Source organism: Kwoniella pini, chromosome 3, assembly GCF_000512605.2.
Source record: "Kwoniella pini CBS 10737 chromosome 3, complete sequence".
In the NCBI taxonomy this organism is placed as follows: Eukaryota; Fungi; Basidiomycota; class Tremellomycetes; order Tremellales; family Cryptococcaceae; genus Kwoniella; species Kwoniella pini.
Window position 1 is genome coordinate 1,433,970 of NC_091718.1, and position 16,032 is coordinate 1,450,001.

A 16,032-nucleotide genomic window follows, 5' to 3' on the forward strand; every position below is an offset into this window, starting at 1 on the left:
ACATGAATTTGTTTGCACAAAATGAAAAAAATTAACGGGTCTCGTCCCGGGATTGAACCGAGGACCACCCCCAAAGTTTTCGTATTATAGAAAACCCTAAGAGGGCATGCTACCACTGCACCAACGAAACAGGCAACTGCCTTACGAGCCGTCATCCGTGAGAAATGAAATTCTGGCAAACCTATATACCTTGGTAAACGCCCAAATGAGTTCTGGCTATTTTCCACATCAGTTCAAGGCTGTGTTTACTTCCGCTGAAATGCTATCAATGTATTTAATGGATATACCGGACTTAAATATCGTTAGAAGGCGATGCGATGCATAGAGAATGGACAAGATTTTATGCGATTATTTCGGATTTCGTATGCGTATGCGTACGGGTGAGACCAGGATTACGATATTTCTTTCGACTAAATCCCTAAAAATGAAATGTTCAGACGTCATTGTCTCTGTTCCTCCACTTTTCATGTTCACTTGAAATTTATTATTTGACCGAAAATAGTAAAATCCGTTTGAACCGATTATCATATGATGAATCAAAAGCACAGCTTTCACTATGTAAATTATAACTATATTATGAAGATATTCATTCTGATTATTCTCTTTGGATCAGATATTCGGGAGCTTATTGAGGAAAATTGTTATCTACAATTATTCAATTCCACAGAAAACGCTTCTCAAGGAAGCACCGCTTTACGACGAAGTTAAGTTGGACTACACACGCCTTATCCGCATGTTTTATAGATGGAAAGGTTTTTAAAGAGCGATGCAGAATATACCAATCTCGATCAAAGTTCAGGAACCATTCGACCTTTTTTTTCTTGAATCCTCATGATTGAATGTTTCACCACACTTCTCAACGTTGAGCCTTAACAACATTGCTATGTACTACAAAATGTGAAAAGCGTCATACATTGTTGTGAAGGTAAAATACCACCGGAATGACGATCTATCTTTGATTATAAAAGGTGCACGGTGTAAATCATAAAGGATCTTTTAACGGTCAATCGTTTGCGAAGCTAATTGATTGATTGATTGTTCACTTGGCATCAACTATATATAGTTATACATCAAACTTTTTCATCTTCAGAATTCCTATTGATAATTTCTTCATTGTCTTAATTGACCCTCCTCATTCCCCTTTATCTCAATGTCGATCCGTACAACAGCTCTTATATTGAGCTTGAGCTCTCTACTCCCTGCCGCTCTAGCTATATCAGGATTGCTCACGGATCCCTCTCAAGTATCCAATCAGACTTTTGACTATGTCATCGTTGGAGGTGGATTAGGTGGTCTAGTCGTCGCGAATAGGTTGTCAGAAAATCCCGATATCACTGTATTGTATGTGTTAATTCTCCATCCTATTATGCAAAAGATCGGAAGTATACTGACAGCATAATCAGGGTCATCGAAGCCGGTTCAGATAACCGAGATGATCCAAGAGTATATGATCCATATCAATACTCAGTTGCTTTCAACACAGAATTAGATTGGAATTGGCCATCAAGTCAAGGAAGATACATCAAAGGGTATCTATAGATTTTTATTTTTTTCGATCTCACCAAAGTAGCAAAAACGCTGATTCTGACCTTCCGCATTTAGAGGTAAAACTTTAGGAGGTTCAACTTCAATAAATGGTTTGGCTCAAACTCGAGGACAAAAAGCACAATATGATTCTCTTTCTACTTTTTTAGGAGGTGATGATGGAAATGGATATTGGAATTGGGATGGAATGTATTTCGGTATGCTAAAATCTGAAGGTTTTTCCGCCCCAAATGATCAACAAAAAGATGCAGGAGCAAGTTCGAATCCGGCTTATCATAATACTTCCGGTCCGCTTCAAGTGACTTACCCGTGAGTCTGATACCTCTTCATTCGTATGACATCGATGCTGAATGAACTTACTGTTATCTTAAAGGGATGAGCTCTTCCACGGTGCTCAACAGAAATACTTTAAAGAAGTTGTATCGACCAATTTCTCCGTTGCTTCTAGTCCTGATGCCGATGATGGTAATGCCAATGTGGTTGCCTTCCATCCTAACGTGAGTCATCCTAAGTATTGTGCGGTCCGTTGATAGAATATGACTAAACCATTATTTTATCTTAGACAATCAGCTGGCAAGATTCAGATCATAGATCCTCTTCAGCAACTGCTTATTACTCTCCCGTATCGGAACGATCCAACCTTGCTATTCTTTTGCAGCACCAAGCAACTAAGATCCAATTCGACGGAAACAAAGCTACAGGAGTTGAATACGGTACTTCAGATGGTCAACGATACACCGTCAACGCAGGAAAAGAGGTCATCATTTCAGCCGGTGCTATCCAGACTCCGGCTTTACTTCAATTATCGGGTGTTGGTGATCCAGCTTTACTCAATGGTCTCGGTATAAATGTCGTTGCCAATGTGTCTGGTGTCGGTAAGAATCTTCAAGAACAAACTATGAACTCTGTAGGATGGACACCTGTTGACGGGTTCGATTTCGATGGAAGAGGTCCAAGCGATTGTATTGCTTATCCTGATTTATTGGGTATTTCTTCATCAAGCAATAATGATATCGCTTCTACTATTTCTGACAATATCGCTCAATATGCTCAAGATGCTTATGATGCTGGAGCCGTTGCTTCTGTTGAAGCTGCTAATACGATTTTTGGTATTCAACAAGACTTGATGGTAAACAAAAATTCAGGATTAGTAGAAGCTTTCTTTGATAGTGGATTTCCAAATGGTGGATTAGGTATTGATTTATGGCAACTTTTACCTTTTTCAAGAGGAACAGTAAAAATAACTTCAACCGATCCATTCAATTATCCATCAATTGATCCTAGATATTTTTCTGCAGATGTTGATTTGAAAATTCAAATTGCAGGTCTTAGAATGGCTAGAAAAATATTTCAAACTTCTCCTTTAAGATCAATTGTAACTGAAGAAAATGCACCAGGATATAATGAAGTACCTGAAAATAATGATGGTGGATCAGATGAAGATTGGTCTAATTGGATTTTAAATGGATTTTCTTCTGTTCATCATCCAATAGCTACTTGTTCTATGATGTCAGAAGAATTAGGTGGTGTAGTAGGAAGTGATCTCAAAGTTTATAATACTGAAAATCTTAGAATAGTTGATGCTTCTGTTTTACCTATTCAATTCTCTGCTCATTTAAGTGCAACTTTATATGGTTTAGCTGAAAATGCTGCTGATATGTGAGTTCGTAATTATTTGAGGGAATCGAAAAGATATGCTGATTCGTCATACGATATAGTATTAAAGCTTCTCAATAAGCCAACCCTACTCGAAAATACGGACAATAATCGACTTCTTCTGCTATTACGACTTCTCTACACATGGGGATTATTTCGCATATATTCAAACACTGTATCTATACTTCTCGTACATGACCACCGGACATTGTCATATATAATTGGTGACTCGCATTCTCTCTTATAATATACCTGTAGATACATGGACTATATAGTGACAGATAACCTTGCATATGATATCGCTTGCCCCTATTATTGAACATTCGCGTTAAACATTTTTGAAGTTTGTCGTGCCTTACCCTTACCAACTAGCTGTTCTCTGATAACGAAGTTGATAAGTGATCCAGTGCAGACATGAAGTGACAACGAAGGAGATATGTTAATTGGGAGATTCGTTATATGATACATTGTCCTCGTATATATAGGTATATCTAGAATTCATCCGACCGTAATCCTTTTCGCATCCTAAAATAATATCAATCAGCTATGCTACGATTACTTGACCTCTGGATTCTATCAGGGGGAAAAGACGGAACATTGATACTCACTTGTATTCTGAACAGAACAAAACAGATAAGATCATGACAATTGATCAGCTCAAGTACAATTGAATAGTTATATATGATAAAGCCCAACTAACCAGTAAACTTACTATAAGGTACACCAGCTTTTAACCTTTCTTCTGAATTTCTAGGTCTACCATGACCTGAATAACTTTCACCATTTACAGCTTCTTTTGCAGATTTCCATTCTTCTTTCATAATATTTCCTGCATTTTTCAATATTCTTTGAGGTTGAGCTAATGGATCTATACGTTGTAAAATAGGTTTAGGTGGTGAATCAATTTCATCTCCTGCTTTTAAAGTTGATTCTGGTTCTGAATTTTCAGAAACATCTGAAGGTCCGTCTCCTGGTAAATGTGAATGAATATCAAGTGGATCTTGAGCCACATGATCTTTGGATAAATCTGCATCTTCTGATAAACCTTCAAATTTACGTTCTCTTGCATCTTCTTCATCTTCTATTTCGGCATGATCTGCACATAAAAGCGATTCAGCTTAACATCAAGACGGGCGAAGGTGAGGAGTGGTCACGTACGTCTGAAATGAGCGATATCTAAGACCAAAGACATTTAGCTATTGAGTTGACACTGAGTAGCCCGACTCACCTTCCGGGTGGGTATAGGATTCGTCAGTTTGCGTTTCAGGTGAGGAATGATATAACTATTGATATCAGTGATAATGAGCTTCTGATCATCGTCCTGCAGAACTCAAGAATTCACCTCTTCGTGATGTAAGAAGCTATATTAGAAACCATTTATCAGCTCTGAAAACCGATAAGGCGTGTGAATATAGCTGAACATACTACTCTGATTCCTCGTCATAATGGTCTGAATTTGATAGCAGGTAAGTCTTTCGGTCGTAGAAACTTGTGGATATTGTCAAACTTACGTCCAAGATCCTTGTACCCCTCAAAAGAAGGTAATCCCTCCGTTCCACCAGCTATAAACTCATCTAACGATATTTTCCCATCTTTATTCGTATCTAGCTTTTCCAGTACTTTATCCACTACTACTTGAGTTCTAGCATCTACCAACTCAGGTTGTTTTATCTTATCTTTGACTGAATGATGATGTAGTCCATAAACAGCTTGAATTTCAGCTTGATCCCAAAATCCATTCATATCTAGGTCATGTAGCTTGAAAAAAGATTCCAAGTCAAACGAATCTATATGATGTTCTGTGTGCATCTGTCAAGTAACGGTATTAGCCCAACACATCTCGAATAGTATTAAGAAAAAAGAAAGATAAAACGCACATGCCTTTCGGCGTATGACAATCCAGCATCATTTAAATCGTTTAGATCGAAAGAGTGATCTCCGTGAGCTGATACCAGTAACGAGCTCACGAGTATCGGTAGTATGCGTATCATAGTGGTAGGTATAGTTGGGTCGAGAGAAGGAGAAAGAGAGGTTTGGGATAGACCAATTTAAGTTGACCAAGTACGGGATTGAGATTGATTGATACCTTTCAAAAGGGTCACTTCGCGCTTACTGTCAATTTAGGTATACAGGTAGGAGCGCGTCATAAACAAGGAGTCACGTGCCAAGGGCCTATTCCCACGTGGTTATGACTACCTTCATTCAACGTCGTCCGATAATTCAAATGGGTTCACAACAACAAATATCATGCTAGGACAATGAAAAAGTGTATCATAAACAGCTGTCAACACTCTACTGGTTCGACTCATCGACAAGATCAATTAAACAGGCTGAGACCGATTTACGAACGATAGTAACATCACTCTGCTGGCTAGAATTAGACCACAAGTCAAGAGTCTCATGATATCCGGCCACGGTCATGCGTCTGGAGAATCTAGATGACGGTAGCAAGTGAGGATACGTCACACAGGGATTGATTCGCATCTTAATTTCGACAGCTAATGCTTTTCCGCTGACATAGGCTCGAGGCAGCATGGCATGAAGCACTAGCAACCTCGCTCACATACTTTCGAGCACTCCTTTCCTCATCATCTTCCTCAGCTTGGAAACCTGTATCTGTCTTGCCTCTCACAGCCTCCACAACCGCTAAAGATACAGGCAAAAGTACTGCAAAGGGGTCATCCCTGGGAAAGATAGACGCAAGTCAGGTCGTAGTGCATAGGCGAAACGGAAAATCTGGCGAGGTATATCGAGCCGTCGTTGAAGTCGACTGTGGAAGCGATGTTAGTATAGATACTTTCAGAGGATGTTTGGTCACACCTGAGACTCGTCCTGTGTGTGAGTGTAGCATATTCTTCTCGATCTGGGCTGAGGCAAGCTGACAGATGAGACGGGAAACAGGGGATCGTATGGTTGAAGAAGCTGTCACACTGGACTTGCTAGACGCGCATACGAGGGTGAATCGAACGAATTATAGATTAGGCTGGCCATCTAGGTGAGCTGGGATATCTCTAGCTCCTGGACCACCTCTGACAACTCGGGCTCTAGTCCTCGAGACGCAGTCACTATATCAAAAACTTTAGTCGATCAACATACCCTCATAGACATTACCACTTCACTCCCTCGATCCAAGCACGAACCGGCCTACCTCCGCCCTGCTCCTCCCCATGTCCGAGCCCATGTAGCTTTACTAGCTTGGTGTATCCAATTGCCTTCCAACAATTTCTCCGATACCTTACCAGAAGGTAAAGCACGTATAACCTGCTTCTGGTCATGGAACCCCAAAGGAGCTTGGGCTGTGGGAGGAGGTGTACCTCAACATCTGCCTTCTTTAGTCGTTGGCCTGGTGGACTATGTCAGAGACGGAAGTGAAAAAGTGCCTGTGCTTCTAGGGTATGGACCAGACGTAGCTATTGGATCGGTACAATACGATACCTCCAGAGTGACTCTATCGGTCGGTTATGCAATAGTGGCTGCCGGAGGGGTGAACAGGGAAACAGAAGATTTACGTCGTCAAGTTGAATTTGGGATATCTTCAACACAAAGTTGGGATGTTCAGATAAGCGTTCGCACACAACATGGGAAAGATTCACCTTCTGCATCTTGGTCATCTTTCGTTGGTCAGGCTCCCAATCACTTAGATGGCGCAACTGCTCCAAAGAGACTGATACTGAGATTCGCTCATGCTCAGCTCGACCCTGGAGAAGAGCTAGTCCGAGTCAATGTATCGATAGAACGTACTACATCTTCTTCGGCAGGAGTCAGGATAAATGGCATACCAGTCGGCGTTGAGCCTATGCAAGCTCCCATACCTCGCCGGCCATTACTGGAGGATACAGCTAGTATGACTGGAATCTCGCTCAGAACTATCGCTACTGCCGAAAGTCAACATTCGCACGAAGGATCGGTAGATTTACGGCGCGCCATCTCTCAGCGGAGTGATGCAGCTCATAAGAGCATTGCCAGCTTAATACGGAGGAATTATATCTGTGAGTACAAATAGAAATGGTCTTAGCTGATCCTCCCAGATTTCACATCTCTACTGCAGGAACCAGAACAAAAATGGAGACCTGTACTAGATTCGCGAGGTGTAGCTATACACCAACTGAATTCCATCGATAAAACTCTAATTGTGTTTCGTGCTGAGGCCGTCTTCGTGGGCGTGGGAATTTGGGATCTTTTCGCTGTCATCGCCAGTCCTGGTGCGAGATTGGTGTGGGACAAGTCTCACGAAGATGCTGATTTACTCGAAGATGTCAACGAACTGACAGATCTATGGCATATCAAGTCGAAAGCTGCTTGGCCAATCAGCGCAAGAGATTCGGTCATGCTGCGGACAACATATAAATCGCCTTCTTCAGTACACCTCTTCGGCTTCTCGACGGATGATACAGATCTTTTCCCTCGTATACCGGCCGTGACAGATCCAAACGTCATACGAACTCAGATAGATCTACAAGGATGGTCAGTCGAATCTCTTTCTCCAAACACCACGCAGGTTACACTATTAGAGCAAAGCGATCCGCGAGGATGGTCGAACAAATCTTCAATCCCCCAAGTCATGATGTCTACTTTAGCTGGTATAGGCGAATTTGCCATCAAACATGGTGCTCCGCCTGTGGCCACCCGTTTGGGAGGCGCCAGGGTTCTCTCATCAAGGTATGATGTGGAACAGGAGACTTTCAAGTTCGAATACGAAGCTGCAGAAGCTAGACGTTCAAACTCTTCCAGTACACACACCTCATTCCCTCTTCCTGTCGCAGTCAAAAACCCTGATCCCGAAAATGGAGGAAGCGAAGCGAGCAGTCTAAGGTCAATGAACGTTTCCCGACCATTATCAAACATTGAGTGTGAGATACGATGTGACGCAGATCAATGGTCAAATAGTTTCGCAATTCTGATCGATCCTCCTCAACAGTCCATCTCGGCTCTTCGACGGCATCGCTTGTCTCCCAGTGGAGGCGGTTTATGGTTGACAATAGAACATGACCCAACGGTACTAGAGAATGATAAAGTTGCGATCACGGTAAGAAGGGGGACAGCGCAACCTGGGAAGACCTCTGTGACGGTCAACGGAAGTAAGGTGAAGATCGATCTAGAAGATTTACCTGATGGCGAAGTACAACTTCTGAAGAAACAGAAACGAGGAAGACCTACTAGAGTACCACTTGATCAACCACCAGCCTTGGGTACCTTACGCAAGAAGAGAAGTAACCTAGATCTCGGTACCATATCTGCCGCAAATTCACCTGATCCGAATCAATCGCCAATAGCAAGTTCAGCTTCAACGTTCACTAAATACGCTATGCCACTATCAAAATGGTATAATGTTGCTGCCGAAACTACACGGGCAGCCATTATACCGATGGCTACAGCCAAGCCAGCGACAGTTAGCGGTAGTAAGCCTGTCGATGCGGCCGTCAAGGCCCTAAGCCAGCTAGCGAAGATTCACGCAGACCGGGATGGAGAATCGACGGATCCCAACAGCTGGCAGCCAGTCTCCGATCGTGAAGGTCTGAGAATCGAGAAAAAGAGTGTCGGTCACGTTTCGGAATCGTTTCCGGTGTTCAGAGCAGGAAGGATAATAGAAGGATTCACGGCTGAAGACGTTTCTGCTGCGGTGTCTTCTTTACGGAAAGACGAAAGGTTCGATAGGCCCACAACGCTTCAGTCGTTCGGTCACGGGATCACAACATCCCACATGATCGCTCACACCACTTTTCCCTTCAGAGGCAGAAGTATGCTAGTCGCCACAATCGTGGCTCGTATGCCTGACCCCCCACCACCTTCACCCTCACAACATGGACCACATACTCCCTTGTCCACTATCTTCCACGCCTCCTCGTCGAGCTTTGATACCGAAGCTATAGGGCTGGACTGGATCAAGTATAATCCTACAGCTTTACCTCAGGGTCATATCATATTGGAAGGATGGATAATAGAGACCATCGATCCTTATTCCCACGAACAGTACGCTATACCATCGACAAGGTGTATGTACGTCGCATCGGTGGATTATAGTGGCTCTATGCCTCTATCAGTCAATAATATGCTTAACTCCTCCTTGCCCCGAGCCTTACTCTCCATAGAAAGTGTTCTGAAAGGTTCGGGATCACCCTCAAGAGCCAGATCACCACCTATGCTTGTCCTGGCGCCTGAGGAACGATCGTCTCCGCCTTGGGCTTTAGAAGGTATTGAGGAGAGTTGTGTTGGTGTATATCAAAAAATTGAGGACGATCATTATTCACTGACTGTCACTGTCCAACCTCCAACACCTTCTTCAAGAGATCGCGAAAGAGAAGGAACTTTGTCTCCTCCATTGAGACATAATGAGTCCAAAACTTCGATCAACACTGGCCGGTCGACAGTAATTGATCTCGCGGAGGAAATTCGAAAGGGAAGAAAAGATTTATTGGTTCTTGAAGTCGAATTGGGCATTTCATCTATGAAAGCTGGTTGTCAAATTGACTTGAAAGCCGTTTCCTTGCCAATCGCCACGCATGACCCGCAAAGTGAAAGTACCAATTTACCCCTCAACCTACCTAACGAATACCTCGATCTCCCATTCAGGTGCTCGATAATCTCCTTAGCACCGAACGTCCTTCAATCAGCCTCTCTGGATCCCACATCCCAATCGAAACATTTACTCAGAGTGACATTGCCCACGACGGGATACGATGCTCCTATCTCTGACCCCCTGGGCGGGACTGCAGCACCCACTCCGAGGCCAAGATGGCTCTTAGACTTGATTAATGATGGCGCTGTCATTCAACTGACCCTTAAACCGCATTCAGCACCCAAAGAGGGAGAAGACAAAAAGAAGGGTTACTGGTATGGCCTCAACGAGGTTTTGGTCGAAGATGAGAAACGCTCGAAGACTTTCGGACTTCGTGATTTCAACAAATCGAACTTACCACAATTGGTCAATAGGGCTACTCAGGGCAGTACGTCTCTTGGAGGCCCTTTAGCGGTAGCCAGGGAATATTTCAAGGACGAGGTAAAAAAGGGAGAGAGGTTACCAGAAGCTGGGGAAAGTGATATTCTGAGAAGTACGATTACTCTTTCGGAAGAAGGACAAGGTGTCATACTGAATACCAAGGTGAGTCTTTTCAAAAATCTGGAATGTGTAATAGGAATTGCATTTCGGCTAAAACCCATTTTCAAAAGGATTCTCAAATCATCGAACCTTCCTCCACAACTACGAACGTACCAGAATCCCATTCCAGATATTCATACAATTTTTGGAGATATTCACGTCTTCCTAGATTCTCAAATTCAGCACCTGCAACAGCTGAACATTCACCAGTCAAAACTACCACCCTTAGACTACCCAATCCCCTTGGCTATAATTCTGAGCATATCGATCAAGATTCAACGAAAGATTCTTCATCCATGACTAAAGAGAAGAATGCCAATATCAAAATCTCCTCACCCACTTTACGAAACGACAATAGGGAAATCATGAAACCTGTTATTTCTTTCCCGGGATTGATAATTGCTTGTATGATTTGTCTCTTATTAGGTTCATTACTTAGATCAATACTCGTTGAAGCAGATTTCGTAATCTATCAATCAATTAATGAAAGAAGTCAAGGAGAACACTGGAGAGAATTGAAAAGACTTGCTGAATGGGGAATTGGTTGGAATAGAGATCTGATCGTTGCAATTGCTAGAAGAGGATAATACGTTATCTTCCATATGTCATGTCATACTGATTTCGATGTTTTTGGTCTATATGTTTGTATCATGTACAATGGTCCTATTTGTATGTACACTACTACAATCAAAACATAATATGCATCGTGGGATGAAACTCTTTCAATTGATATGAGATCATATTTAATGGGACTAACATATATGAGTAAACAAATTTACAAGATCACAGAATTAAATTATCAAATTGTACATATTGGAAAAACCGCCAAATAAATAAATATCTGATTCAATTAGTATAAAAAACAAATCCCTATGAAAGTATAGATTCTACATAGCTTCAACTTCATTTTCTGCTATCGTTATATCAATCTCACTATTTTCTTCTGAAGGAACAATTTCTTGTCTTAAATTACTTTTTCTAGGAGCTGATTTCTTTGTTTTACTTCCACCAGTCGAATTAGATTTAAGTTTGATTTTAGGAGTCGTCGTTGTTGTTGTCGTTGTTGTTGTTGGTGTTGAGATTGAAACAGGTGTAGTTGCTCTACTAGGTAAAAGATCTTCATCGAAATCTGCAATTTCACTCATTTCTTCATCTCCTCTAACTTGTTTTTCTTCATTATTTATTGGACCTAAAATTGGAGTTGGTAATGTAGAAGTTGAAGCATCAAATGAATTATTTGTACTTAATAATGGTCTTTCTTCTATAATATTTGAATTTGGTGTTACTGTACCTGTACTTATACCTTGACCTGCAGCTTTATTGGTAGCGTTTGTTTTACTTTTAGCTAAACGTGCTATTTCATTGGCTTCTTTATCTGATTGAACTAGACGAGATAATTCCGATTCTGGGCCTATATTCAAGAAGAGACAAATTGTTAGTGTGATCCTTGACATTTAAATGGAACACTTGGGGAGAGGGTATGTTGTGGGCAGGAAAGAGGATGAATGGCAGATTATTCGAAGTTACTGCAAATCGAACTTACCCGACACCCAAGATTTGAGTTTCAATTGACCTCCTCCGATACCGGTTATTATTTTATCTGTATGCGTCCAATTTCGTACTGGCTCTTTTCGAGGAAATGGTCCTACATCACCTCCATTTATCGGTGCGAAGTATTGTGTTACCTGAAATCGAATGGTTATCAGCCGTCATCGCTCAGCGAAAGATGGTGTGTTGACAGGGTATGTAGCGAGGAAAGCGCGAAGACAAGGACCGATGTTGAGCTGGGCGTTCTCACTCACTTTAGGGAAAGGCCCTAATGGTACCTTGGGGACTTGAATGGGATTGGGATATACAGGGAAGCCTAACACTTTAGCGTCTGCGAGCACGAATGGTGGAGATGGTTCACGAGGAGCACGGGATATGGCAGGTGCAATTGGTCTTTCAATGATCATCCGAGGTGATATTTCTGCCAATTTGTCAACGACTCTGGTTAGTACATCTGACGGTTTCGGTCATAAGCTTGACCAACTCACCAAGTGGGTCTGGACTGCCTTCCCTGCTCTGAGGTGTGACGGCATGTACCAAGGGTGATCCTGATGGCGTAAAAAGCCCATCTTCAGCTTTGACGGCTGTGGTCATGCCTCTACATTATTACGAAAGGAGACGGTAAATGGTCACACGATGACATGACGGGAAGAAGCAGGAAGAGGATGAGAAGAAAGAAGCGGAAGAACATTATTAGCAATCACCTTGAGAACGTTTTGGCATTTGTAAATATCAAAGTCAGACTCACTTCTTGATACCTTTCCTCCAAGCTTTTCCTGGACCCGGAGGAGCGTCTGCTGCTTTCTTCTTATGACTCTTTTTTACAGGTTTCTTCTCAAATGACTCCGGAGCATCATCAAGGAGACCACCAATAGCTTCATCTGCAGGGGACCAGCCGGTGATTTTCGCATTATCGTTATTTATTGAATCTTGTCTTTCCTTTTCTTTCTCCTTCTCACCTCTTTCAGGTGGACCACGATGACTCGCACCAGCTGCAGAAGGTGCAAGCCAATCGTAACTTTTTCTAGGTGCTAATGCTGAAGAGGTTGCCGTAGAGCTCACTTTTTCCGCTTGTGATTTGGCTTTACTCTTACTAGCTGAGGAAGTGGTCGAACTCGGCTTCTTCTTCTTTGATGAAGGTGGTGCAGGAACAGGTAAAGGATCATCATCCTCCGAAGATGAATATGCAGCCTTTTCAGCCATTGCGGACTTTAACCCAAATTTGAGCGTTATAGGTGGTGGTGGGGATAATGATGACCTGTCGGAATGTCTAGTTGAATTGGATTTCTTGTTTGAATTTGATTTCAGAGGTGGAGTTTGAGAATTGATGAGGTTACTTATGCCTGGTCGTAGCTAAAAATAGGAAGGAAGGAGGAAGGAAGAAGTATACGTCAGATCAATGCATAATTCATTTAGATTTGACGTTGAGTGATAAAATGTGTATCAGTTGATTGATTGATTGCATTGACTCACTGTAATTTTCAATGGTTTACCAGTACCATTCTTTTTAGCTTTCTTAGGTGGTGGTACAGGTTTTGTTCTCTCTTCTACATCTTCATCATTTGCTAACAAATCATCGAAATCTTCACTTCCACCTCGACTATCCCCACCGTCTGCATTGGAAGATTCTGCTACTCCTTCACTCAGTTGTCGTTTACGTGGGTTTGACGGTCCGGCTTGACTATCTACGCCTGAGTCGACCTCATTTTCAGGTTCGGAATCTGTGAAGTCGTGTCGATTTGACACCATAGCTCTTGTATGATGGCTAGCGAACAGCGGTCTCGAGGAGAAGATGAGTAGAGGTAGATATCAAATTTGAGTAATCTGTGGGGATGACAAGAGACTGGAATGGGAGAGGATCTGTTGACAAGGGCGCGAGCTGATTGAGAAATTTAAAAGCTGATTAGGTTATTGAAGCTGTTCAAGAGATTTGATTTGAAAGACTACTCGGATACTAGCCTTCAGTCGGAATTTGCTAAACTCTTCCCTCCAGTGAAACGCGTTCATTAATTCATTTACGTCAGGCTCCATTCTCATTCCCGAATCACAACTACTACTCATCCGTTATCATTGTTGACATTGCATGCTGGCTAATCGCAAAGGTAACAAAATATCGATACATAGGGTAGTATATAAGTAATTTGGGTTCCATGGATTCATTGGACGGTTACCATCCTCCAGGTCCACCACCTCCTCCATGATGTCCCCCTCCTCCCCCAAATCCACCACCTCCTCCAAATCCACCTGGACCTCCAAATCCACCACCTCCCCCAAATCCACCTGGACCTCCAAATCCTCCCCCTCCTCCATGATGCCCATGATGTCCTCCACCGCCAAATCCTCCTCCTCCACCGCCAAATTCACCCCCAGGCCCTCCGAAACCGCCTCCACCGAACATACCTCCTCCTCCACCGCCTCCAAATAGTCCACCACCGCCGCCTCCCATGAAAGGAGGTGGACCCATGTTATGACCGAAGCTTGATCCGCCATACGAACTATGGTGCTAAAGGGAGTTTTATTCTTAGTGTCAGTGCCGGGGAATTTGAGGCGGCAAAGCGGTACAAACGCAGAATGATGAGCTCGGACAGACTGCAAACTTACTTTGTTTCCGAGTACGTTGCTCAGTAATTTACCCGCCAACAGGGCTCCACCTCCAGCTGCCATACCAGTACCGAACCCGAATTTGTTACCACTAGAAGATTGTTGTTGAGGAGCATATCCATTGTTATATCCTTGTTGTTGCTACGAAATGATAGCAATATATCAGCGTTAAACTCGACTTTTCAGGATCTTATAAATTTCAAAATAGAAGAATAGTAATTCGAATCGCTCACATTATATCCATATTGTTGCTGTTGATTTGAGTTACCCATTAAACCAGAAACCATACTTCCTAAACCTCTTTCTCCGGTTTGTCCATCAACTTGATCTGAATTTTGGTTCGTATAACTTCCATTTCCATTGTCGTATCCTGGTACAGGATCAGCTACACTACCTGAATTGAGGAAAGTAGCAGCTTCGCCTTGTCCCTGATTTTGATTAGAAGGTTGACTCTGTGCTGAACGTAAAGCATCGGCTTGTTCAGGATGAATTTCCCCTTCACTCAAAGCTGGATGAGTCCATGAGGTAGTCACAGGATCTGTTGATGGATTGATATAGAAATATGTTTGATAATTAGGATCAAATTGTCGAATCCTATGTTCAACATTATACCCACTATCAGTAAACCCTTTATACCATACCGGACAAAAGATGTTATACTCACCATGGTGGGGGTAAATCAGAATTATCTTGTGGAGCGGGAGATGTCATCTTGTTTTTGTATACTTATATCAGGACGACTTCAGTAAAATCCAATAGTTGACTACCTTCAAGAGTTTGAGACATGAGATGTAGATGCATGGAGTTATACCTTCGTATAAGACCGAATTTCTTATATGCGGAAATGAATACTTACTATACGTCACTCCACCTACTTACCGCGTATTACGGAGTGGGTAATCGCTGACAAGCTTTGCTGCGCAAAATTCATCATTCTTCCCTTGATCAGTCATATTTAGCGAAGCGCAGACTATTGGCAGTCATTCGAGGGATTACTCCGCCCTGTGACATGGACTACTATACACGAGCTAAGCTTGATACTCGTAGTCGCATCATGAACTTCTTGGCAATTAACAATTATGATTTAACTGTTCATTTTAGGATTATACCGGAACTCTTCAATTTTCCTCGCCTGCGCCGATCAACTGCTATTTGGTTAACCGCGACTTTTGATTTTTGATTTCTACTGAAATTCATATCTCATGGCTTTGATGATGAGATTTACAATTTGATCATTTAGTATGAGTGACCAATCTTCGCGAAATCAACTGAATTCGTATCATGAATAGAGTCACTCTCGGATCATTGATGCCAGGACGATGTAAGAGGCAGTGCGCAAAGGGGACTGTGTGAAGGGTTGATTGATATTCTACGCACGCAACAATCCATCAAAACAAAAAGATACACAACACTGCCTTTGAGCTAACATTAACATCAACTCCCATATCACTTGACATCTTAACCTTCACCTTCACTTGAATCATCTTATCTTTTCTTGCCGCTATAATATATTCATTTGTGATACTTACTGACAATTGTAGACTTTCTTCTTACGAGATACACTACGTGCAATTTACGCATCTGAC

At 42.4% G+C, this 16,032-nt stretch overlaps 5 protein-coding genes across 5 annotated transcripts; 2 read left to right on the forward strand and 3 right to left on the reverse strand.

The window, feature by feature from the left end:
- Positions 1-1,150: 1,150 nt before the first annotated feature.
- On the forward strand, positions 1,151-3,208 carry I206_102725 (uncharacterized protein; the record flags this gene model as incomplete). Its single annotated transcript, XM_019154831.1, has 5 exons — positions 1,151-1,341; positions 1,404-1,529; positions 1,603-1,854; positions 1,919-2,042; positions 2,108-3,208. 5 exons carry the CDS (start codon positions 1,151-1,153, stop codon positions 3,206-3,208), a joined length of 1,794 nt encoding a protein of 597 aa, XP_019012234.1.
- A 688-nt stretch (positions 3,209-3,896) lies between these two features.
- Positions 3,897-5,192, reverse strand: I206_102726 (uncharacterized protein; the record flags this gene model as incomplete). Its single annotated transcript, XM_019154832.1, has 7 exons — positions 3,897-4,297; positions 4,360-4,377; positions 4,430-4,484; positions 4,544-4,562; positions 4,627-4,651; positions 4,713-5,010; positions 5,079-5,192. 7 exons carry the CDS (start codon positions 5,190-5,192, stop codon positions 3,897-3,899), a joined length of 930 nt encoding a protein of 309 aa, XP_019012235.1.
- Positions 5,193-5,620: 428 nt separating this feature from the next.
- I206_102727 (uncharacterized protein) lies at positions 5,621-10,884 on the forward strand (the record flags this gene model as incomplete). Its single annotated transcript, XM_070202615.1, has 6 exons — positions 5,621-5,652; positions 5,723-6,039; positions 6,103-6,196; positions 6,250-7,190; positions 7,281-10,300; positions 10,369-10,884. The coding sequence occupies 6 exons, from the start codon at positions 5,621-5,623 to the stop codon at positions 10,882-10,884; spliced, it is 4,920 nt and encodes a 1,639-aa protein (XP_070058716.1).
- A 300-nt stretch (positions 10,885-11,184) lies between these two features.
- I206_102728 (uncharacterized protein) lies at positions 11,185-13,594 on the reverse strand (the record flags this gene model as incomplete). Its single annotated transcript, XM_070202616.1, has 6 exons — positions 11,185-11,708; positions 11,841-11,982; positions 12,100-12,266; positions 12,334-12,443; positions 12,594-13,198; positions 13,319-13,594. The coding sequence occupies 6 exons, from the start codon at positions 13,592-13,594 to the stop codon at positions 11,185-11,187; spliced, it is 1,824 nt and encodes a 607-aa protein (XP_070058717.1).
- A 418-nt stretch (positions 13,595-14,012) lies between these two features.
- I206_102729 (uncharacterized protein) lies at positions 14,013-15,157 on the reverse strand (the record flags this gene model as incomplete). Its single annotated transcript, XM_019154835.1, has 4 exons — positions 14,013-14,348; positions 14,447-14,587; positions 14,680-15,040; positions 15,111-15,157. The coding sequence occupies 4 exons, from the start codon at positions 15,155-15,157 to the stop codon at positions 14,013-14,015; spliced, it is 885 nt and encodes a 294-aa protein (XP_019012238.1).
- Positions 15,158-16,032: the final 875 nt, after the last annotated feature.